At 45.2% G+C, this 24893-nt stretch overlaps 1 protein-coding gene across 1 annotated transcript in view; it reads left to right on the top strand.

Annotated features, from left to right (window-relative positions):
- Positions 1 to 20900, top strand: part of Gpd1l (glycerol-3-phosphate dehydrogenase 1 like) — a 58889-nt gene extending 37989 nt beyond the window's left edge. The window contains exons 5-8 of the mRNA XM_048348613.1: positions 5199 to 5311; positions 13158 to 13391; positions 14101 to 14207; positions 19642 to 20900. Coding sequence (XP_048204570.1) covers positions 5199 to 5311; positions 13158 to 13391; positions 14101 to 14207; positions 19642 to 19738 — 551 coding nt within the window. The 3' untranslated portion in view covers positions 19739 to 20900. The remainder of the gene's footprint in view (positions 1 to 5198; positions 5312 to 13157; positions 13392 to 14100; positions 14208 to 19641) is intronic.
- The last annotated feature ends 3993 nt before the right edge of the window (positions 20901 to 24893 follow it).

Genomic DNA, 24893 nt, shown 5'->3' with positions numbered 1-24893 from the left:
ACCACAATGTAGAATCTTGATTCAGATTTGGTAGTCCTGTTTCCTGAAATAGTGAGCTTTTTCTTTTCTTACACATTGTGAAGGAAGGGACATTCTCACAGTGATGGGATGAAGATTCTCATTGCTTGTAGAACTGTCTTTGAGAGTTCTGAAGTACCTGTGAACTAAAGAAAGGCTAGATATGGAGGTGTAAATACCCTCTTCACAAGGGAGATGGAAGCCAGTGGCAGGCAGTTGTGGAGGGGTTAGAAGTGAGTTTCAGGGGAGGAACTGAGCTGGCAGGACAGTGGCCTCTGCATTGTTGGGCTTGGTGTTGGAGTTCCAGTCTTTTCCTCTGAAAGGCCGAGAAACTAATCTCTATTTAGGTATTTAAACTACCTGCTAGTTCTGGCTGAGTTGTTTACCATCTGGGGGCCTGATCAGGAATTCAACAGGGGTTTGGGAACCTAGATCCAGGAATGCAAGAGTCCTGGACCTTGGCTGAGGAGGGAAGGTTGCTGTTAAAGACCACATTGGTCACTGGTGAGAGTTGAGTCTGGAGTGTGTGTTAGACAGTAGTGTAACAACACTGAATTCTCCTATAATTGCACTGTGGTTAGGCAGATCCCTTTCCCTTCCCCGCCCCTCCCCTCCCTTTATTCTCATCCCTTCCTTCCTTCCTCCCTTCTTCCCTTTCCTCCTTCCTGTGTCCTATTTCTGTTTCTGGCAGTACTAGTGTTTGAACTCAGGACCATGAGCTTGGTAGACAGGTACTTTTTTGCACTGTGTTGCTTGTTTTTGTGTGTTTGTTTGGGTCTTAAACTTCAGGGCATTACCTTCACTCAGCTTTTTAGTTCATAGCCAAAGCTCTACTACTTGAGTCATGCCTCCTGCCTGGCTTTTTTCCCCTGTTTAATTGGAGATATCTCATAGACTTTTCTGCCTAGGCCAGCTTTGAACCCAATCTTCTGGATCCCAGCCTCTGGAGTATTTTTGAGCCCCTATGTCAAAAATAAGCACCTGGGGGGCAAGTGTGCATCCAGCTCCACTGATTTCAGCTTCCTGTCATGGCAGGATAGACATATCACCACAGCTAGCTTCTGTGGAGGTGAAATCACACACACTTTTCTGCCTGGAGGGCCTTGAATCTTGGTCCTTTCTATCTTAGCCTTCCAAGTTGCTAGGATTAAAGATGAGAACCACTGTATATGGCTTTTCCCAGTTTCCTCTTTAGGAGTTTTTTTTCTGGGGATGAAGCACTGGGAATTGTATATACTAGATAAGAACTCTACTACCCCTGAGCCACATGCCCAACCCCCATGATTTCCTCCATTGATGACATTCATTTGAATTAATTTTTTTTTCTGGCATTGAGACCATGTCTTTAATAATCCTCCCACCTCACCCTCCCAGGTGCTGAGATTACAAGTTTGTGCCATCATGCTAGCACCAGCCAATTTTTAATTGTGGTAAAGTCAGAAGTGTTGACCCCCCTGTGATAATAGATGATGAAAAACGGTGATTTTGAGCCTCTTTGAGAAATACTGACATAATGAGCGCTGGTGCCCCCTTGTGGTGAGTGCTGTCCTCACTGTTGAGTTTAGCACAGAATCTTTTTTCTTTATTGTCAAAGTGAAGTACAGAGGGGTTACAGTTTCAGGCTGGGAATATGGCCTAGTGGTAAAGTGTTTGTCTTGTATACATGAAGCCCTGGGCTCGATTCCTCAGCACCACATATATATAGAAAAAGCCAGAAGTAGCACTGTGGCTCAAGTTGCCGAGTGCTAGCCTTGAGCAAAAAAGAAGCCAGGGACAGTGCTCAGGCCCTGAGTCCAAGCCCCAGGACTGGCAACAAAAACAAAAAACAGAGGGGTTACAGTTTCGTATGTAAGGCAGTTAAGTACATTTCTTATCCAACTTGTTACCTCCCTCATTTTCCCCCCACTTCTCCCCTCCCCATTTCCCTCTCCCCCCATGAGTTGTTCAGTTGGTTTACACCATACAGTTTTGTAAGTGTTGCTGTTGCATTGGTTTGTCTTTTTATCCTTTGTCTCTCAATTTTGGTATTCCCTTTCCCTTCCCTAGTTTCAATACATGTATATACAATATTCAGGGTACTAAAATCAGTTACAGTGATATCAGAGGTAAAACCACGGGAAGGGAATACGTAAAAAAGGAAAAAAATAACAGAAGGGCACGGTTTCACATGGCATGTTGAAAATAACTACAACAGCGATATACCTCTTGTTTCCATAACTTGAAGTTTATTTCACTTAGCATCATCTTATGTGTTCATATGGGCATAGCTCGTGAGGTATTGTGGTCTTCTGCTAGGACTACCCTAGACGTCTACTAATTATTCCCTATGAGGGAAACCACAGAGTCTATGTTTCTTTGGGTCTGGCTCACTTCACTTAGTATGATTTTTTTCCAAGTCCTTCCATTTCCTTACGAATGGGGCACTGTCATTTTTTTCTGATAGAGGCATAGAATTCCATTGTGTATATGTACCAAATTTTCTTGGTCTACTCATCTACTGAGGGGCATCTGGTTTGGTTCCATATTTTAGCAATGACATTGTAGCACAGAATCATGAGAGTGATTCAATCACTCTGCAGATGTTTTCATGCATCACACACTGTGATAAATGTCTCAGAAACATAATAAGCTTGTGAGACTTCTGAGTGAACAAATGTGCAACCAGAGACTGAAATAGAGCTTGGAATGGACTTTTGATTACCTCTAAAATGGCATGGGAGAGAGTCTTTCTCACATGGTCCTGAGTCATTGCCTGTACTGAATAGATGGCCTGGCTCCCTGCTTGCCACATACTGCTTAGGACCTATAGTATTAATAAAGTAGCACATTATTGATTATAGGAAGAATTGTTCCTCTCAGGGTCTGGTGCTTGCTAGGTTAGCTCTACCACTTGAGCTGTGTCCCCAAGTCCTTTTTTATTTAGTTATTTTTCTAATAGGATATCAAGATTATTCCTGTGCTAGCCTGGACCTTGATCCTCTATTTATGCTTTCCACATAGGTGAGGTGACAGGTAAACTCCACCACACTCAACTTTTTTTTTTTTTTTTTGGCCAGTCATGCCTGGGCACTGTCTCTGAGCTTTTGTGCTCAAGGCTAGTGCTCTACCACTTTAAGCCACAGCTCTCCTTCCAGATTTTTGGTGGTTAATTGGAAATGTGTCTCAGACTTTTCTGCCAGGCTGGCTTTGAACTGGGATCCTCAGAGCTCAGCCTCTTGAGTAGCTAGGGTTATAGATGTGAGCCTCCAGCTCCCAGCCTCCACATTCAACTTTGTTGGTTGAGGTAGGATCTCTTGAACTTTTTGCCCGGGTTGTTATTGGATCAGTTCTCAGCCCCACAAGTAGCCAGGATTATAGGTATGACCCACTACACTGGGAAAAATAGCACTTACCCATGATTTAAAATGATTATTTTATTTTGTTTTGTTTCTTATGCTTTAATTTTCAATAGTTAAATTATAGAACGAATGAAAGATACTCAGGAAGATTACTATGCAAACCTACAATCTCAGAAGTCAAACTTAATAGCTCTATATGATTTCAAACTAGGAAAATAGAATTTTCTCCTAGCTCAAAATCAAAATGATAATTTTTTAAAATTTAATTTTATGGTCAAAGTGATGTACAGAGGGTTACAGTTATATATGTAAGGTAGTGAGTACATTTCTTGTCATACTTGTTATCCCCTTCCTCATTTTTCTCCCACTTTCCCTCCACCCAACCTGCTGCCCCCTGCTTTCACTTTTTTTTAACTTTCCCAATGATGGACATCGTCATTCAAATCTACATAACACTTTGTTCCAGGCCGGGTGATATGTACATTTCTTTTTTTTTTTTTTTTTTTGGCCAGTCCTGGGGCTTGGACTCAGGGCCTGAGCACTGTCCCTGGCTTCTTTTTTGCTCAAGGCTAGCACTCTGCCACTTGAGCCACAGCGCCACTTCTGGCCATTCTGTATATGTGGTGCTGGGGAATCGAACCCAGGGCCTCATGTATATGAGGCAGGCACTCTCTGAACACCGTGTGCTGTTTGTAGCCACAGACGAGTCCCTACCTTGTCTCAGTGGCAGAGCACGCCCACCCTCAGCCCCACCAGCTAGCGGCAGCACTAGCTTCCAGCCGGACATAGCTGGCTGAATGTAAAAAGAGATAGGTGGTGAAGTAAAGGAGACACGGTACTGAGACAGTGTGCTAGTACCAGGGCTGGTTTACCCAAGCAATGAAACAGCATCGCACAGAAGCACTTACACACCTAAAGAGGAAGGATTCACCATGCCCAGCCTGACACAGTTCCGTATTTGGAAAAGGAGAACTTAGCCCCATGCCCAAAGCTTACAAAATGGACTTGGTACATATTGAGGGTAGTTTTTTGGTTTTGTTTTTTTTCTTTTATTTTTTCTTGTGCTAGAACTCAGGGTCTAGATACTGTCCCTTAGATTTTTCACTCAAAGTGCTTTACCACTTGAACCACAGCTCCACTTCTGGCTTTTTGGTGGTTAATTAGAAATGAGTCTCATGGACCTTCCTGCCCCAGCTGGCTTCAAACCATATTCTTCAGTTTTCAGTCTCCTGAGTAGCTATGATTACAGATGTGAGACATTGGTGCCTGCCTCTAGGGGGTACTTTAATTTCTTTTCCTTCATTGGAATTGTTCAGCTCAAAATGTGATATTTGTTTTTTTTTACTTATCTTCTTTCAACATCCAAGAAGTGGTACAGCATAGAGCCAGAGCTGGGCCTTGGAGCAGAGTGACATATGGGCTCAGAACTTGGGCTCTGCCTCCAGACTACAAGTTGGGTGACCCAGGCAAGCTGTACACCCATCTGGGCTTTCTTTTCCTTGTTTAGAATCATAGGCATAGAAAGGTCCCCAGCTACCTTAGGGGCTCTTTGAATGCTGTTATTGATCATAGAAATTTGAGTACAGCCTTCTTGCACGAGTGGATGTCAGGCAAGGCTGGAGGCATGAGTGTAAATGCAGAGCTTACTAAGAATAGTAAAGTTCACATAGAAAGGCACTTTCACACATGAAAGTGGGTCATCTCAGAGGTCAGGAGCAACTGTTCCTTCTACATGGCCTTGGGCTTTCATGGAAGTTCAAGGGGCTGTGATAATTATATTGTTTTTGTAATAAAAGGATTTTAGCTTCTGAATGTTTATTTTTTTTCTTTATCTTTCCATAGGCAGCAAGATAATGCAGAATGGCCTGATCTTCAAAGAACTTCTGCAGACTCCCAATTTTCGAATCACTGTAGTAGACGATGCAGACACGGTAGAACTCTGTGGCGCTCTTAAGGTAAGGTCAGCCTGTCACTAGCAAGAGTGATTCAGGCCAGGCCCAGTAGGTGTTCTGAGTCCAGTCCTAAAGGACAGCTAGCTCTGGAAGCTTTTCACTTTAGCTCAGTGAAGAATAATAGTGTCTGGGCTGGGCCTGGTGGCTCACACCTAGTGGCTTCAGAGACTGAGATCTGAGTATTGAAGGGAACCATCTCAGGCCAACAAATCCAGAGACTATTACCTCCTCATAACCAGCAAAAAGCCAGAAGTGGAGGTATAGCTTGATTAGTAGAACACCGGCCTTGAGCCAAAAAGCCCAAATGATATTGCAAGCCCCTGAGTTCAAACCTGGGTGTGCGTGTCAAATAATATGTCCTTTAATTTTTTAGTAACAGGCAGTAAAGGGAAACATTTCCTTCATCTATATTTGTGCCAGTACTGAAACTTGAACTCAGGGTTTGCCTACTTACTTTTTTTTTTTTTTTGGCTAAAGGTTGATGCTCTACCACTTGAGCCACATCTCCACATCCAGCTTTTTGCCAATTAATTGGACATGAGTCTTACAAACTTTTGTACCCCAGCTATCTTTGATGAGGACTTTTAAATCACAGCTGAGATTATAGGTATGAGCTACTAGGGTCTAGCAAGTCTGTCTCTATCATGATGAAACCAGAGTTGTACACCTCAGGTCCAGACTTTTGGGGTTTTCTAGATCTAGCCCCTTTCCCCTCTGTGCCAACTAAAGAAGTGCTAATGTGAAGGGCAGAGAGAGGTTTATTACCTGATATCAGCAGCCGTGGGATGACAGTAGCACTGAGTTCATCTTCAGGCACCTTCCCGATACAGATGTGAGCTTTAAGTTTAAATAGAGAAGGGTGCTGGTGTCAGGTGTGTGTTGTTAAGCAATCCCAACTGGGCACTGCAAGGTTGACCACTGCCTCTTCCTTGTTCAGCGAGGAGTTCCAGAAGAGTTACCAACTTCTCTTTGTCTTGGAGAGGCTCTGGATACCTCTTCCTTTTAGCGGTTTCCTGCTTTCCTCCATGGAAACATGCCCTTGCATGGAGGCAGGAATGCCAAGCTTTTCTGCTATTTGTTAATCTGTGGGCCCAAGTGAGGAGTCTGTGCATTTCAGCAAGATGCAGCAGCTCTTTCTTCCTTGCTGTGAGTGTATGGCCTCAAACCACAACCATCAAACCTCAGCCTTCTGAATAGATAGAATTACGGGCATGATCCAGCAGCTTCTGGCTTCTTTTATAGTTTTGGTGGTTTTTGTTTTTGGTCAGTTGTGGGGCTTGAACTCAGGGCCTGGGAACTGTCCCTGAGCTTTTCTGCTCAAGGTGAGTGCTCTACCACTTGCCAGCCACAGCTCTACTTCTGGTTTTTTGGTGCTTAGTTGGAAATAAGTCTCATGGACTTTCTTGCCCATGATCCTCAAATCTCAGCCTCCTGAGTAGCTAGGATTACAGGTGTGAGCCACTGGTGACTGGCATGTTTTGTTTTTTTAAATTTTATTTATTTATTAATTGAACACAAATTTTTTTGACAAGGTGTTGTGCAAAAAGGGTACAGTTACATAGTAGGGCAGTGTGTACATTTCTTGTGATATCTTACTGTTTTTCTTTTCCTTCTCTAGGTCAGGTAGACATATATACAATATATAATTTATCAAGAACCTATACAGTAGCCACGTGGCCAAGCCCAAGAAAATTCGCCTAGGGCTTTAAATGTGATGTTGATATTAGACAATATGTCGACAGTAGACTTATATGAACATACATACATAGCTTTTGAGCTATCGTATTCCACTGAGAGGTCAATTTTTGACCTTTATATGTTGAGTAGTTGTTTGGTTTTAGTTATATACTGTTGGGTCGCTGCCCCAATCCTGTGGGAAATACCATTTGACAACAGTTTTTGGTTTCACAGACCTGGTCTCTACTGTCTCTACTGTCTCTCCGTCTCCCTTTCTTCTTTTTTTTTTTTTTTTACCAGTCCTGGGGCTTGGACTCAGGGCCTGAGCACTGTTCCTGGCTTCTTTTTGCTCAAGGCTTGCACTCTGCCACTTGAGCCACAGTGCCACTTCTGGCCATTTTCTGTATATGTGATGCTGGGGAATTGAACCTAGGGCCTCATGTATAGGAGGCAAGCACTCTTGCCACTAGGCCATATCCCCAGCCCTCCGTCTCCCTTTGTTAACAGTCATATATCAGGGAGATCATGCCCCTTTGTTTTCTGTGTTCTAGGCTTGTCTCGCTCAACATTATTTGTTCGAGTTCTGACCATTTCCCTGCGAATAATAATATTTCACCATTCCTAATCGCTATGTAGTATTCCATTGTGTATAGGTACCATATTTTTTGGATCCATTCATCTGTGGAGGGGCATCTGGGTTGTTTCCATATTTTGGCTATTGTGAATTGTGCAGTGATAAATGTGGACATGCAGGTGTCTTTATGGTATCCTGGGACCTGTTGTTCAGGATAGATGCCTAGGAGTGGTATGGCTGGGTCATAGGGTAGGTCTATATTGAGCTTTTTGAGAAACCTCCATACTGTTCTCCAAAGTGGTTGTACTAATTTGCACTTCCACCAACAATGGAGAAGGGTTCCTCTTTCCCCTCACCCCCTCCAGCATTTGTTGTTGCCTGAGTTCAGAGTATAGGCCATTCTAACTGGAGTGAGGTGGTATCTCAGGGGTTTTATTTGCATTTCCTTTACTACCAGGAATGTTGAACATTTCCTCATGTTTCTTTGCCATTTTTATTTCTTCTCTTGTGAAGTCTCTCTTTAGCTCCTTTGCCCATTTCCTAATTGGTTTATTGGGCTTGGAGGGGCTTAGTTTTTTGAGTTCTCTGTAGATGACAGATATTAGGCCTTTGTCTGTTGCTGTGCTGGTAAAGATCCTTTCCCATATGGTTGGCTGTCTTTCTGTTTTGGTGGCTATGTCCTTAGCTGTGCAGAAACTTTTTAATTTGTAGTAGTCCCATTTGTCGAGTCTCTTCCCTATTTGTTGTGCCCCTGGGACTATATTCAGGTATTCCTTCCTGTGCCTATAAGTTCTAGCGTCTTTCCTACTCTGTCCTTCAGTAGTTTCAAGGATTCAGGTCTGATATTGAGGTCCTTGATCCATTTTGAGTTGATCTTGGTGCATGGTGATAGGCTTGGGTCTACTTTGAGTTGTCTGCATATGGCTGCCTAGTTCTCCCAGCACCAGTAGTTGAAGAGGCTATGTTTATTCCATTGTATGTCTTTAGCTCCTTTGTTGAATATCAGCTGACTGTAAGAGTGCGGTTTTATTTCTGTATCTTCAATTCTAATCCATTGGTCTTCCGATCTGTTTTTATACCAATACCAGGCTGTTTTTGTTATGATGGCCCTGTAGTAGAGCTGTAAGTCTGGTATTGTGATACCTCCTGCACTGCTTTTTTTGCCTAGAAGACTGGCATGTTTTTAAAAGATTCTCACTACTTTCACCTGGCAGAGATTGGAGTAGCTGGGATTATAGGCATACACTACCATGCCCAGCTTATGTGATTTTTTTTTTTAACAGTAAAAAGCCACTTTTCCTGAGTTAAAACACCTAGGGAAGGAAGTTAGGATCTTCATTCACCTGTCAGAACACCAAAGCTCAAATATGCCTTTCCATGCTCTCAGAAGTTGTATGTCTTTTTTTTTTCTTTTAGTCAGAATTTAAAGCCTCTTCCTAGGAGTAATGTGTATGTATATGTGCTCATGATATACAATGAACATTTAAAATATTAAAGCCAATTAAAGCCTAGGCTCCCAGGCAGTAGGCCCAATAATTCTAACTGTGCGTGAGGGATTCTTCACATCATGGACAGGCCCTGTCATGCATTTAAGAAGCTGGCTTTGGCTACATTGTTTATTTTGGGTGTGATTTTTATGTGGTTTTAATAGTCCTCCATTAAACTAATGACCACTTGACAGCAGGGGGCACCACCAATGCCTAATTGCTTAGTAATGGCCCTAGCTGCTGCAAAGCTGTTTTTAAGTGGCTGTTTTTGAAAGTGGAGAAGCTGTGAAATCCTGCCTAGAACAAAGGGTGCCGGGTGAGAGAATTCTAGACTATGTGTTCTGGAAAAGCTGCAGCTAATGGGAACCCATGCAGGTCTTGTGTTTGAACCAAGAATGGCTTTTCATTTCTCTTGGCAGGAAGCCTGTAAGTGGATTTGTGCCTGCTACTACCACAGGAAGAGATTAAACCTGTGGAGGCAGATAGAAGTGGGGGAGGGGGCCTCCTACTCCCCCTCCTCCAGGCTGGGTGGGGTTTTATAAACTGAGAGCCAGGCCTCTGACTGCTACTAAATCCAGTCAGACAGATGAGGGGAGCAGCCTTGAGCTGCGATTACACAGAGCTTATAAAGGCAAAAGACAAAGTTACAGCAGTCAGGTGTTTAAGCAAGCAAGATTACGGGTACAAATCTGATTGGCTCAGGGTTCGAGGCATTCTAGGGGTGGTTAGAGTTAAGCATTCCCAGGTGGTTAGAGTTCTTGACCGGCTGGGCCCTAATAAGCTTGCCCTGGGTTTGCTCAGACAACAAAACGGGGGCTGCCTGAAAATGGGGTTTACTTCAACTTCTTCATTCCCCCTTCAAGATCTCAGTTTTTTGAATAGGCAGGATTACAGGCACAAGCCACTGGGGCCAGGCTTTCAAGTCATTTTTCTCAGCAATACAAGGCACATTCAAAGTTTTGTGTGCTTGTTTTCTGGTCCAACATCTACCCTTTCTTTTTTCTTACTAGTAGAATATTGATTTTTTTTAAACTCGATTATATACTCTTCTTTCTTCCTCCCCTCTCCTCTCTGTTCTTCCTCTCCTCTCCTTTTCTCTCTTCACTTTTCCCCTTCAAAACGAAGAACACAAAAAAGAGAAAGAAGAGATGACTGTCCTGCAACTCCTTTTGAGGACATAACCTTCAAAGACCTAAAGATTTATATTAAGCGCCATTGTTTTTTTTCTGAGAGAAAGAGGAAAGATTTATTCAGTTTCAAAGGTGTCCATCCAGCATGGTGGGAAGGGCATGGAATTGCAGAGAAGTTCACATCATGCTCTTTGGTTTTCTTTTTGATTTAAATTTATTTTTCTTCTAAAAATTATCTTCAATTGTACAAAGAGGTTCCAATTCAACCTGTCAGTTATTAAATACAATGCCTCTCCGAGCCCCTTTTGCCTTGGCTATTTGAGATAGGGCCTTATTTCCTGTCTGGAAGTGCATTTGGACCACAATCCTCCTTTATTATGTTTCCATTCATAACAGGTGGACATGTCATGTCCAGCTTCTTCCTTTGAGATGGAGTCTCGTGAACTTTTTTGCTACAGTTTCCTAACTAGCTAGGCTTATAGGCTCCAGCCATTGGCTCCCAGCTAGGAAGCTCTGACTGCATACATGATAGTTTTGGCTTTTCTCCTATTAAAAATGTAGTTATATTCATCATGTTTCATATACTAGAAAACAACACAGAAGAAAGTGAAAATCAATGACCAGATTGTATCCTGAAACACTTAGGTTCCTTGTACAGTCTTTCACTCTTCCCAGCAAGTGTATACAACTATGTGTCCTCTTTTGAAAACCAGAACATTCAAGCTGGGTCCTTGTGGCTCATGCCTGTAATGCCAGCTACTCAGGAGGCTGAGATCTGAGGATCATCGTTCAAAGCCAGCCCAGATAGGAAAGTCCACCAAATTAGCCACCAAAATTCCAGAGGTAGAGCTATGGCTGAAATGGTGGAGTACCTTCCTTAAGCAAAAGCAAAACAAAACAAAAAGCTCAGGGACAGCACTCAGGCTCCTCAGAATACACACACACACAGAGCAAAAAATCTTGCAAACTAGCCAGTCAAAAAGCACACACTATATATAGTCTTTCTTGTACTGAATAACACCAAGGATTTGACTTACTAGAAAAGGAAAGGAAATAGCTCTTCGCAGAAAAGGAAATTCCGAGGAATTATGCATAACCACACTGTGCCAGTACATTTTCTTAAAGTTAGAATGCCCTTTATCTCTTGGCTATGATAATCCTTTAATCAGCAGAGGGCATATTCTTGTTAAGAAATCTGGGTGGATGGTGGTTTTGCTGTAGTAACCATTATTTTTCTCCAACTAGTATAGTATGTTCCATCTCAGGTTTTTGTGAGGTAGAGCCTAAGAACGCCAAGTGGAGAATGCTTAGAGAGTCACTGCTGGCTAACACCTGTAATCATAGCTACTCAGGAGGCTGAGATCTGAGGATGGTGGTTCAAAGCCAGCCTGGGCTAGAAAGACCCTGAGACTCTTATCTCCAATTAATCACCAGAAAACCGGAAGTGGTGCTGTGGCTTAAAATGGCAGAGCACTGCCTTGAGCTGAAGAGACCAGGCCTAGAGTTCAAGCCCCAAGACCAACTCCCCCCCCCACCCCCCCCCCAAAAAAAACCTATCATGTAGGAACTGTTGATATGGTGGGCAGTGTGCATGAAGCTCCAAAAACTTGGGTTGAAGTCTTAGAAATAATCCAAGGTTTCACATTGTTTATCCACTATTTGATATTCTGTAAATGACTGGTAAGTGTGCTGATGGATGATTGCCCTGTAGCCAGTGAGAAGTGATTGAAGGGTGGGAATCTCAGAATCTAATGCACTTGTCATCAGTTAGGCTAGTTACTGTAGATATTTTTCAAATTTGCTAAGTATATACTTCAAATAAAGGAAAGCCTTATCTATTTTACATATTTTTTAATTTTAGTGCCAGCATTGGGGCCTGAACTTGGGATCTGGGCACTGTCCCTTAGCTTTTTCACTCAAGGATAGTGCTCTACCATTTGAACCAAAACTGTACTTTTGGCCTTTTGCTGTTTACACAGATTTTCCTGCTTGGGCTGCCTTCAAATTGTGATCTCAGCCTCCTGAGTAGCTAGGGTTACAGGAGTGAGTCATTGGTGCCTGGCTTCCCCTTTAATCTTTTTTTTTTTTTTTTTTGCCAGTCCTGTAGCTTGAACTCAGGGCCTGAGCACTGTCCCTGGCTTCTTTTTGCTCAAGGCTAGCACTCTACCACTTGAGCCACTGCGCCACTTCTGGCCTTTTCTATACATGTGGTGCTGAGGAATCAAACCCAGGGCTTCATGTATACGAGGCAAGCACTCTTGCCACTAGCACATATTCCCAGCACCTCTCCTTTAATCTTTTGGTGAAGAAAATCATTTTAGAACTTTTCTAAAACAAGATCTTGTCAATGGTAGCAGTGAGTGCTATAACAGAATGTCCCAGAGGCGAGTGCTGAGCTGGCAGCCCACAGCTGGCTCCCATTAGACACACCTCTGCCTCCACCTGCTGCTTGTGTTGGTGACACTCAGGCCCGACTTCCTGCCTGATGTCTGAGCCCTCTTCCTCCAGTGCCCACTCCAGGCTCTAGCTTGCCACTTCCCATCTTGAGGAAACAAGGAAGCTAGTAAGGAAGATCACCTACTGTTGGCCTCCATTCACAGAACATGAGTCCATGTGTGACAGAGGAGCAGTGGGCCGCCTTTGGTGGGAGGGGCAGGAAGGGGCTGGGGTCTTTCTGGGGTACCTGTTGTGCTATTTCTGGGCCTTGCTCTGTGGGTGTGGTCAGCTTGTGGAAATTCATCAGTGTTCACTTGGGATTACAGACTTTTCTGTATGAATTTACAGCTGAAGGAAACATTCCGTTTTACTTTAAGGAACAAGCCATAGGCCTAAGTGAGTGTCCAGTTGGGATTCAACAAGACTGCTATTAGCGTTGTCAGTGTCTGGCTGTGGCTCTTCCCCTGTGCCAGCGCTGGCCTGCCTCCAGCCCTGGGCAGGGCCTGCATGCTCCCCTTCACCATCCTGGCTTTGTCTTTCTGCAGAATATCGTGGCTGTGGGAGCCGGGTTCTGCGATGGGCTCCGCTGCGGAGACAACACCAAGGCTGCTGTCATCCGCTTGGGCCTCATGGAAATGATCGCTTTTGCCAGGATCTTCTGCAAGGGCCAGGTGTCCACCGGCACCTTCCTGGAGAGCTGCGGGGTGGCCGACCTGATCACCACCTGCTATGGAGGGCGGAACCGCAGGGTGGCCGAGGCCTTTGCAAGGACTGGGAAGGTAGCACTGGCCTGCCCCTCCCTCTGATGCCCCCTTCTTACTCCTCCACTTGAGACTCCTGGGGCTGGTGAGCCACACCTGTACCCTTAACCCAACTTGTGGTCTTTGTTCTGTTTGCCCTGGCTGCTTGCTCTTGCTTCTCCAGCATCTTTCTACCATTTTCTTTGCTTGGCTTACAGCTAGGCATTTAGCTCTTCCTCTTCTTTTGTTCTATTTGAAATTAGGTTGAAAACCAGGTTGAAATTAGGACCTAGCTCCTGCCCTTAAACTTTTTCACTTAAATTTGGCACTCCTTGATCTACAGCTCCACTTCTGGCTTTTCAAGGTTAAATGGAGATAAGAGTCTCATAGACTTTCCTGCCAGCTGGCATCAAACCACTGTCCTCAGCTCTTGCACTGAGGAGGACAGGCATGAGCCACTGGTACCTGACACACACACCCTCCCTCTCTTTCTCTTTTCTATTTCTGGGGCTTGAACTCAGGGCCTGAGCACTGTCCCTTGCTTCTTTTACTCAGGGCTAGCACTCCACCACTTGAGCCACAGCACTACTTGCAGCTTTTTTCTGTTTATGTGGTACTGAGGAATCAAACCCAGGGCTTCATGCATACAAGGCAAGCACTCTACCACTAAGCCACAGTCCCAGCCCCTACTCTTGAAATAAACTTTATTTTTAGTTTTTAGTACAGGTTTTTATGTTTTTCTTTTCAGACCATTGAAGAACTAGAAAAGGAGATGCTGAATGGGCAGAAACTCCAGGGACCCCAGACCTCAGCTGAAGTGTACCGCATCCTCAAACAAAAGGGACTCACTGACAAGTAAGTGACACTAGGTCTTTGAATGTAGATGAGCACAGCTGTTTGCAGTGTTTCTAGAACTTCACTGGTAACACAGGGAGCTAACCTTTGTGAGATGTGCATCCCCACACTGCACAAACTGCAGTGAGGTCTCTGTTCCTAAGGCAGTATAGAATATGAAATCATAGATTCTTCTTTGTTCTGCTGGGGAATTTAGGAAGGGCTGTTACGTTTTTAAAAAGTGATCACCTAGCCAGGTGCCAATGGCTCACCCTGGTCAGCTACTCAGCAAGCTAAGATTTAGGGATCACAGTTCAAAGCCAGCCCAGGCAGAAAAGTCTATGAGATCCTTACCCCCAATTAACCACCCAGGCTGGACTGGATCAACTGCCCACCTTAAGTGAAAAAGCTATGGGCCAGCATTTAACTGTCCTGTTAACTTTTTTTTTCTTTTATTTTTGCTAGTCCTGGGGCTTGAACTCAGGGCCTGAGCACTGTCCCTGGCTTCTTTTTGCTTAAGGCTAGCACTCTACCACTTGAGCCACAGCGCCACTTCTGGTCTTTTCTGTGTATTTGGTGCTGAGGAATTGAACCCAGGGCTTAATGTATTTGAGGCAAGCACTCTACCACTAGGCCACATTCCCAGCACCTGTCCTATTAATTTTTGAGTCAAAGAGAAACCAAGGGGTGAAGGAAGTGTGATTCTCTGAACAAGGCAGCTACTGAGTGCAGGATCCCCTAGGGTCAGTGAATACAGACTAATTCTCACCAACCTGCCCACCCACCCCCAAATCCTGTCACACAGAGGCCATCTGAAAGTCTATCACCAAATATGCAATGATTTATATAAGACTTAAAAATGATTTCTAAATTGGGCATAGTAATGTATGCTTGTAATCTCTGTACTTGGGAGGCTGAGGTAGGTGTTATGCAAGTTCAAGGCTAACCTGGTCTACATAATAAAGCCTCATAAAAACAAAACAAGGAGCTGAGATATCTGTAGCTCAGTGGTACCTGAGTTCACTAGCATGTGTAAGAGCCTGAGTTTGACCCTGATCAGCACAAAAAAGAAAACAACAAAAACCAGATAACAAAACAACCAACCTCTTTTCCAGTTGTTTGAGTAGTGCAATCACACAGCAACTCACCAGTGTCTGCTAAGCAGATGGAAACCGAGGCACACACAGGCATTGTATTAGGCATATGTACAGGTCACTCTCTTCTCCAGAATGTGGCAGGAAGGGCCGGGGAATGGCCTTGGAGAGGTTGGTAGCTTGTGTTGCCAAGGTGTTGTATAGTTATTCCCTATCAGTGTGGCCAGTCAGCTGACCTGGGTCCACCCACAGCCTGGCCAGGCTTGACTAGGTGGGGAGGAAGGCCCGAGCCAGCCATCCCTATGGCAGAGACCACGAGGTCATGACTCACCCTGAGCACACTATCCTAGGACAACTTGCTCTTCCTTCTCTTCTGAATTGGTTGAGACTTCATTCATACAATGATAGTTTTTGATAAAAACTGAGGAGAGAAAAAGAGACAGAGAGTGTGTGTGTATAATATAGCTGTTACATGTGTATATTGGTGTGTCTAGGTCCTGGGGCTTGAACTCAGGTCCTGGGCACTCTCCCCTAACTTCTTCACTCAAGACTGACTCGCTACCACTTCACAGCTCTACTTGCAGCTCCTGGTAGTTAACTGGGATAAGACTCTGAGACTTTACCTGGACTTGTTTCAGATCACAATCCTCAGATCTCAGCCTCCTGAGTAGCTAGGATTATAGGGGTGAGCCACCTTTGATATCTTTCTTCTGCCATCACTCCTCTGGTCTCCTGTCTTCTGTCCTTTTTCTTCCTCATTGCTGTAAAGGAGGGGGCAGCATTCTCAGCTACTTCGTTGTATCAGCCACACAGTCGTGGAGAAGTCATGTTTTTAGTCTTGCTGCAATAGTTAACGGTAAAGATCATCAGTGCTCTACCTTGAAGACAGCTCAGAGCCTCCCAGTCACAGATCTACAGGCTGGCATTTGACTCAGCCCTCATGGTCTAGTGTCAGCTAGACTTTGTGCAGCATCCACGTGTGCATCTGACAGGATGCATGCCTTCATGGCCAACCTTCCAGGTGTCCCCAGGCGGTTTCCTGAAGCCTCTTCATACCTTCGGAGGTCCCTGCCCGGGGCTGATTGTTTAGACCTGTGGTCAGGCTGATTCTAGAAAGAACCTCACTTACGCAGTTTCTTCAACCAATCTTCTCTCTGTAGATAGTGAAGCTACTTGTAGTTTTCTGCTACTGTGAAATTCACTAGCTTAGCTTTCCTTGCCACATGCATCTTTGTGAGCACACTTGAGTATGAGACAATTGCACTAGTGTGTTAGGGCCGTCATAGTAAAGCCCACAGTGGAGTGGGTTCTAGGTTCAAGGTCCCTGGTGGAGGTCGGGTTGGTTGGTTTCCTGTGAGACCTTCCACTTGGCTGTTGGAGATTATCTTTGGGAGCCAGGGGTGCCCTGGGGTTTGTACTCAGGGCCTGGGCTCTGTCCTTCAGCATTTGAGCTCAAGGCTAGTGCTTATTACTTGAGCCACAGCTTCACTTCCCACCTTTTTGCTGGGTAATTGGAGATAAGTCTGGCAAGCCTTTTCTGCTTTTTAGCTGGCTTTGAATTGTGAACTTCAAATCTCAGTCTCCTAACTAGCCAGGATTACAGGTGTGAGCAGCACTGCCTGCTTCAATGGTCATCTTCTCCATGTCTCTGCTCCATCACTTGTATGCATGTCTGTGTCCTGACGCCCTCCTTAGAAGCATGCCAGTCAGGTTGAATTAGGGCCCAGAAAATGCCTTCATTTTTGCTTAGGGCATTGTCAAGGTGGCGGATGTGTGCACCCAGGCGCATATAGGCACACACTGGTCCTGGAGCTTGAACTCGGAGCCTGCATGCTGTCCTTTTCAATTTTTGTTGCTCAAGGCTAGCAATCTACACCTTGAGTCACAGCTCCAATTTGGACTTTTTGGTGATTACTGGGAGATAAGAGTATCCTCCCTGGGTTGGCTTTGAACTGAAAAACTCAAACTTCTGACTCCTGAGAAGCTAGGATTCCAAGCATGAGTCACCAGCACCTGGCTTAGGTCATCTTTAAAGGCCCTGTCTCCCCGACAGCCATGTTGTGAGGAGCTGTGAGGAAGACACAGGCGCAGGGGCAGGGGCCGAGCCAGCCCCTGAATGACCCGTGTGTGGTAATGTCCTCAAGGGCCAGGCCCTGCCCCCACACCACACAGCCTCTACCTCCCCTGAACCCTGGTTCCAGGAAGGCCAAACAGGCCATAGTGGGATGGCCGATTGATTGGCCTTTGTTAGGTCTTACCTGTGAAGTGTTGCCTTTTGTTCTCTTCTCACCTAGACTTTTATTTAGAGTTTTCTTGGCCAGTTTCATTGCCTTGTTAGTTCTGTGTTGTAGGAATTACCATTTGGATGGAAACATGGCCTAGTGGCTGAGTCAGAGAGCAGCCTTGGGTCCCTCCTCTGGAGAAGAGGAAAGGTTACTTGACCTCAGAGGCTTGCTAGGAGGACAGAAAATTCTCCATTTTTGAGCCAGGCACCAGTAATCCTAACTGCCAAGAAGGCTGAGATCTCAGGATCACAGGTCAAAGCGAGCCTGGGCAAGAAAGTCCCTGAGACTCTTGTCTCCAATTAACCACCAGAAAGCTGGAAGTGGTAGAGTCAGCCTTTAGCAGAAAGAAGAAACTCAGGGGCAGCACCCAACCCCTGAATGTAAGCCGTAGGACTGGTATAAAAATTTTTTTAAAACCCAAAAACTTAACAACTTTTCAGTGGGAAAGTTTTTTTGTATATCTCTTTTCTAAGTAATTAGAACTGAATCACTCTGCCATTTGAGCCACTCCTCCACTCCAACATTTTGCTGGTTAATTAGAGACAAGAATCTCTGCTTGGGATGGATTCAAATGTCCCAGGATCCTCAGCCTCCTGAGTAGCTAGGATTACCAGTGTGAGCCACCAGCACCCGGCTGTGTTTCTGTCTCTGCTATCTTAAAATTGCCTTTATTAGATTATAATGATATTCTCTTAAGTAATAACAGATCCTAAATAGATAATACCTTCACATGGTAGATAGAAAAGAAAACATAAACAAAAATCATCAGGGAAAAAGTGAAATTGTATTTATTAACTGACTTATGTAACTGTAACCCCTCTGGACATCACCTTTACAGTAAGATTTAAATTTTAAAAAATAGCATCCACCAGGCACTGGTGGCTCACACCTATAATCCTAACTACTCCTGAGGCTGAGGTCTGAAGATCGCAGTTCAAAGCCAGCCTGGGCAAGAATGTCCCTGAGACTCTTATCTCCAATTATCCATCAGAAAACCAGAACTGGCTCTGTAGCTCAGTGGTAGAGCACTAGCCTTCAGCTGAAGAGCTCAGGGACAGCGCCCAGACTCAGAGTTCAAGCCCCATGGCCAACAACAAAAATTGCCTTTATGGAGCCTACCCAAGTGATTCTCAAAATAACCTTTAAGGCTATATTGATTCTGTCAAGCTCACTTTGGGCTCTTTCTCTCCTTTTGAAAGAGCCTGATTGAGGCTACCTCTTTAGTGATTTCTACCATGAAAGCAACACCAACAAAGACACACACACACACACACACACACACACACACACACACACACGAACCAGGCTGGGGCAGCTGTACCCAGATGATGTTATCTTTCCTCCCAGTGGCAGCCAGCTCTTGCCTTCCTCCCCATGTCCATTTCACACTTTCACTTGTGTGTCTTCACACCTCAGAAAAGGCAAAATAAACCAAGCTTCCTCCATGAGAGTGAGATGGGGACTTTGCTAATGGGGTCCTCACTTTGATTCTCACAGGGTAGGAGGTGTTTCTAGCCATGTACAGGCCACCTCTTTGTCTTCTTGTGATGGTGCTCTTTGGGGACAATTTATTCTCTGGTCTTCTCAAATAGTGACAGGAACTTGGGCTCATACCAGAATCAGCAAAGATCCTGAGCATGGCCACCATTTACCCCGAAGGACTATCCTGTGCCTTGCTCACCCGTATGTCTGGGTGTGTGCATGTCCATTCTGAACTAGTTTGAACTCACGGCCTCACCACTTGCTTGGCTTTTTCACTCAAGGCTCTCACTCTACCAACTGGACCATGCCTCCACTTCTGGCTTTTTTTTAAACTGGAAGTCTTAGTCTCATGGACTTTCCTGCCCAGGTTGGCTCTGAAGTATGCTCCTCCCAGCTCAGCCTCCTGAGTAGCTAGGGTGACAGGCATGAGCCACAGATGCCTGGCGAGCCCACGTATCTTATAGAGGCTCTGTGCTCTGTGACTGTTGTCCAGAGCAGCCTGAGTGCTGCAGGCTGTTGGGGGGCAGAGGATGGAGCTGCTCCAGGAGGGGAGCCACATGACCCCATCTTGTCCCCACTCTTCCTCCCACCCAGGTTCCCGCTCTTCACTGCCGTGTATCAGATCTGCTATGAAGGCAGACCTGTCGCAGAGATGCTGGCCTGTCTCCAGAGCCACCCAGAACACATCTGAAGTGAATTGTGCGCAGACTGGCAATGTTCTGCCTCTCCCATCTTGGCTTTGTGTGGAAACCAGGACTTGGCAGCATGGCGGCTGGCTGTGCTCCATCATCCATCCAGATGAACTGTGACAGGACGTCCTTGAATCATGTCAGGCAGTTCATTGACAACAACCACACACAAGTGGACATGTATGCCCGTTGATTCTGTGGATCTTTCTATGAACCAACATGGGATATCCTTTTTAGTGATTGCATTTGAACTCTTCCTGCTGTGGTAACCTATAAGATTGATTGCAACCATGTCAGCTACAGTTTTTAGGAGTAACTTGTATGCATTTGAATGGGGGGTTATCTCTTGTCATTCTTATGTTGATAAGCCTGAAGTCTCCAAATGGTAGGTATGATGAGGGCAGACTCCCTGTGCTGAACTTTCAAACACTATCTCAAGGACAGCAAAATTAACCACTTGATTGAGGGCCGATCTTTTTTCTTTAACAAACAAGTAGAGATTTTTAACAAGGCAATCCCATGTGTTGTTTCCTCCTCTGCAGTCTCCTGCTTGTTCAGGTTCTTTGTCTTCAGGTCGCCCTGTGTCCAGCCCCAGCAGCAGCAGAGCACAGGAAAGTCACCTGGGATTTTCCTGTCACCACTTGTCCCCTAGGTGCGGCCCTTTCCTGGGCTCTGTGTGAAGCTGGACTTGCTTGCAGGTGGCTCTGAAGGGATAGTGCTCACCTGGACAGGACCAGGAGCTGGGCACCGCCTTCTCTACCCTGCCGAGGCATGAAACCACCAGGACATCACTGGGCCATGTGACTGCCAGCGAATCGCTTGTATACAAGCCCTCGGCAGCCATCCCTGGGCCACGGGAGGGCTTCCTGTCCTGGGTTTTGTGTGGGTGAGGGTCTTGATGGCCATCACTCCAAGTGGGCTTACACAAGCAGCATGCGTGTCAGCCCCTCCCAGGCCTCTGCAGCAGCCTCTGTGTCTCCACCTGCCCTCCGAGTGTTCCCGTGCTCACTCTGACTTGAGAGCCTCTGCATTCACTTCATTAAGAAGTGGGTTTTAGATGCCGGTGCCAGTGGCTCATGCCTGTAATCCCAGGTGTTCATGCCTGACCTCTGTGGATCACCCTTCAAAGCCAGCCAAGGCAAACAAACAGGAGAGACTCCTCTCCAATTAGCCAACAAATGCTGGAAGTGGTGTGTGGCTCAAGGGTAGAACACCAGCCTACAGTGGAATATAGGCAAGTGAGAACTCAAGGACCCGAGTTCAAATATCAGTACTGGTTTAAAAAAAAAAAACACACAGCTTTAATATAGCCTTCCACAAACAGTGTTTGATGGGAAGCAAGGGTACCAGGTGAGGCGAGGGCCATCCTGTGTGTCCCGGGAAGGTCTGGTGGCTTCTGGAAGCCTCTTGCCCCCACTTCCCGCCCCCCCACCAAGGTGAGCCCTGTGGTCACTGCAACAGTGGAACTGGACGTGTCCGGCCAGGAAACAAGGTTCCCAGGCTAGCTGGAGTCAGGGGTGCCCTTCAGTGCCCGCAGGAAGCTTGCATGAGTAGGAAGCAGGGCTGTCATGCCTTCTGAGCTGCCCCTGACTGGCTCTGCCATGAAGGGTGAGGAAGTGGAATGGTGATAGCCTCAGCCGCTGAAAGCGCACATTCCCGTCCCAGAATGAGGAGGGGATCACTGTAGGGTTTCAAGTGAGGTGGGGTTCGGCGCAGCACCCCCCTGACCTCACACAGCCCCCAGAGCAGCATCACTTACTGTTCATGCACTTCGCCCTGCTTGGTGAAGTTTTTGGTTTCCCCTTCCCCATTGTGTTTGGGATGTTTGAAGCTCCCCTTTTCTAGAACTAAAATTCTTATATAGAATAGATTTGTATGGGAATTTTAAACACCATCCAAACTCTATGGGGTTATTTGAAAGCCCCACGTCAGAAATATATAAAATCACACCAGATCCTCCTGATTTTAGCTGTTTTAATGAGATGGTTCAATCTTCCAGTTTTTTCCTGTTTCCCAATAAATCTTTTAAAATGTTTATACCTAGGAACATAGAGTTATTTTAAGATAAAAAAGGGCTGTAAGCTAACTTTGGTGTCTAGGAGAATGAGGAACTTTGTGTTTTGCATATTGTCATTTGCTTTGGTCTCCTGCTGTGGGTTTTGTACTTTGCCTTTTGCCATCACCTCATTGCACATCTCTCAGTGTCTCTCTTGAATGTACTAATCTTCATATTATGGGAAAAAGTAAATTTTATAAGTTTTGTGATCAGCTTAACCATAGATATTTATTATTCTATAAGTCATCTATTTTTGTAACTACCTGTGGTCTGTCACTTATTTTTAATTCAATTCATGTTTCTTATTAATTATGGTAACGTGGAATGAGACCTAGATTATAAACTTAATGTGTACCCTTTCAGCTAATCCGTGAATGTAAAAACTATGCTTTTAGTCGGGCATAGTGCTGTGTGCACTTGCAATCCCAGCAATTGAGAGGTAGAGGCAGGAGTTCAAGGCCAGCCCCAGCTGCATGATAAACCCTGTCTCTAAAAACCAAGGCGGGATTGTATCTCAGTGCTAAGCACTTGCCCAGAATGTCTTAGGCCCTGGGTCTCATCCGTAGCACCCCAGAAACAAAACCTACACTGTTGCCTTGCTAAAATGCAGCCTACAAGTCTGGGTGTTGATCTCGGAGATGGGCAGAGTGAACCTGGTTTTTCATTTAATTTTGTGAGAGTGCTGGGCATCGACCTCAGGAGGGTGTTGTGGTGAGGTTCCATTGCCCAAAGGGCATCTTAGGTTTTCCACTAATTTGCTCATCTTTACTTACACATATACTGTACTTGTTTACGGTCTGCAGGTGGATATAGAATTTAAAGACCTGGTTCAATAAATATTTAACCCCCCAAACCTGTGAAGAAGACCCTATTTTTTTTTTATCAGCTTTGTTTAGTGTGTATATATGTATGTGTGCCAGTACTAGGACTTGAATTCAGTCTCATGATCTCACTGCCAGCTTTTTTACTAGCTAATAGGAATTTAAAGTCTCACTCACTTTCCTACCCATCCTGACTTACAACTGCAGTAATCAGAACTCAGCTTTCCCACTCACTAAGACTATTAGTGGGAACTATCCACACCTACCTTGCCACAGGAAGTTTTAAGCAGAAAGAGCAAAATAGACACCCCTCTCCCCCACCTCTCGCTCTCTCTCTCTCTCTCTCTCTCTCTCTCTCTCTCTCTCTCTCTCTCTCTCACACACACACACACACACACACACACACACACACAGTTACCTAGGGGGGAAAATGGTGAGTGCTAAAGGGTCTGAGGTTTCCTTTCTGGGGTGATGAAAGTGTTTGGAAAAAATTGCCTGTACAGCTATGGGAATATCCTAAAACTCATTGGATTTTTAGAGCATATGATTTTATCTCGGTGAAGCAGTATTTTTTATTTCCTATTTGCTTATACTTAAAAGCAGTATTAGAGTTTGAGCCTAGGATCTTGAGCTGTTAGGAAGGCATGTTTTTCTCAGATGTGAATCTCATGCTTTTTGCTCATGCCAGCCTTGGGCCATGATCTTCTTACCTGTGCTTCTCACATAACTAGAATCATAGTCTCATGCCAGCACTCCCAGGCTTGTTTTTAGGTTTTTTATTTTGTTTTAAAGTTAAAGGGCATGACAACTGAATTTCATAGGGGGCGCTATGATAAATCCCTGGCCACACTGGAGTTCACTAAGCTTGAGGGAAAAGGCAGAAGAGCTCTACCTAGATGAACTCTTACCAGCACAGTTCCCGATGGAGACCTCTAACACATCAACATTCCCATCTTGCAATGACAGGAAATAAGTGTTCTTTCCCTCTGGCCTCAGGGGAAATAACAGAGGGGGATAGGCCAGCTTGTAGCAAGCTGGCGATAACACAGTGATGTCTGTCACAGAAAGTTCCTGGGGGAAGGGTCATATTACACATGCAGATAGGCTGGGAGGAATGTCATGCAGCAGTTTGAGGGTTCTGAACAAAACACTCACAGTCTCAACCCAGCACATTGACACCCCAAACGCCAATCCTGTGTTGATGGAAATGTATTTCGTTGACTTCACAAGATCCGGTTTTTAAAACGCTTTTTGTTGTTGGTCACGAGGCTTGAACTTGGCGTGGGCACTGCCCCTGAGCTCTTCAGCTCAAGGCTAGTGCTCTACCACTTGGAGCCACAGCACCAATCCAGTTTTCTGGTGACTTATTGGAGATAAGAGTCTCATGGACCTTACTGTCCAGGCTGGCTTTGAGCTGCCATCCTCAGATCTCAGCCTCCTTAGTAGCAAGGATTATAGGTGTGAGCCACCGGCACCTGGCCAAGACTACCTTTTTAGGTACTTATCAGAGACAAGCAGAAGAGGGCTGATCATTTCCCGTGACCTGGAATTTCATATCTAGGTACTGGAGCACTGGCTGTCTAGCAAAAAGTCAGAAGCCACAAAATGCCCCTCTCTAAACAAATATGTGCATATGTAAGTCCATTCTCATGCATCTCCAGGCTTTGGGCATCCACAGGGCTCTGGGATGTCCATGACTCCCCAGTGTTGATTCCTCCCTCTACTGTCCTTGCTCACTACTCAGGCTCTAGCTTCTAAGAACCACTTGGCAGAATTATGTTCCCTAACACTCAATGAGTACTAAGGGTAGGAACTGTGGTTAGTTACTGAGGACACCTGAAAGTCGGAGAGGAGGGTCTGGGACAGGTGGAGGTAAGGCAAGCAGGTTGTTCATCAGGAATCAGCACAAAGAAGAAGAGGAGGGAGGGGGAACAAGGCAAGGAGGCATGTGGCTTACAGAAGAGCAAGCTACCAGCACCAGTAAGAGCTCAACTATTCTTGGCAGCAGATCACAAAGGCTACAGATTATTACTCCCACTTTACAGAGGATGAAATGGAGGCTTGGGCAATGTGAATGCCATCCAAAGTCATGTGGTATATCTAGAGCCTGCTTCCAAAACCCACGCCTCCCACTGATTTCATTTGTCTTGGTGTAAATTGGAATTAACCAACAATCCAGCTGGAGCTCCATGAAGAACAGATCCCTTGCTGGAGGTTGGGATCCAGAGAATAAAAGCAGATGAGCCTCAGCCCTCATGGAGCTAGGAGAGTGACAGTGTT

This window comes from Perognathus longimembris, chromosome 6 (assembly GCF_023159225.1).
Source record: "Perognathus longimembris pacificus isolate PPM17 chromosome 6, ASM2315922v1, whole genome shotgun sequence".
Classification (NCBI taxonomy): domain Eukaryota; kingdom Metazoa; phylum Chordata; class Mammalia; order Rodentia; family Heteromyidae; genus Perognathus; species Perognathus longimembris.
Note: the sequence above shows the minus strand (reverse complement) of the source record. Positions and strands in the feature narration are given on the sequence as shown.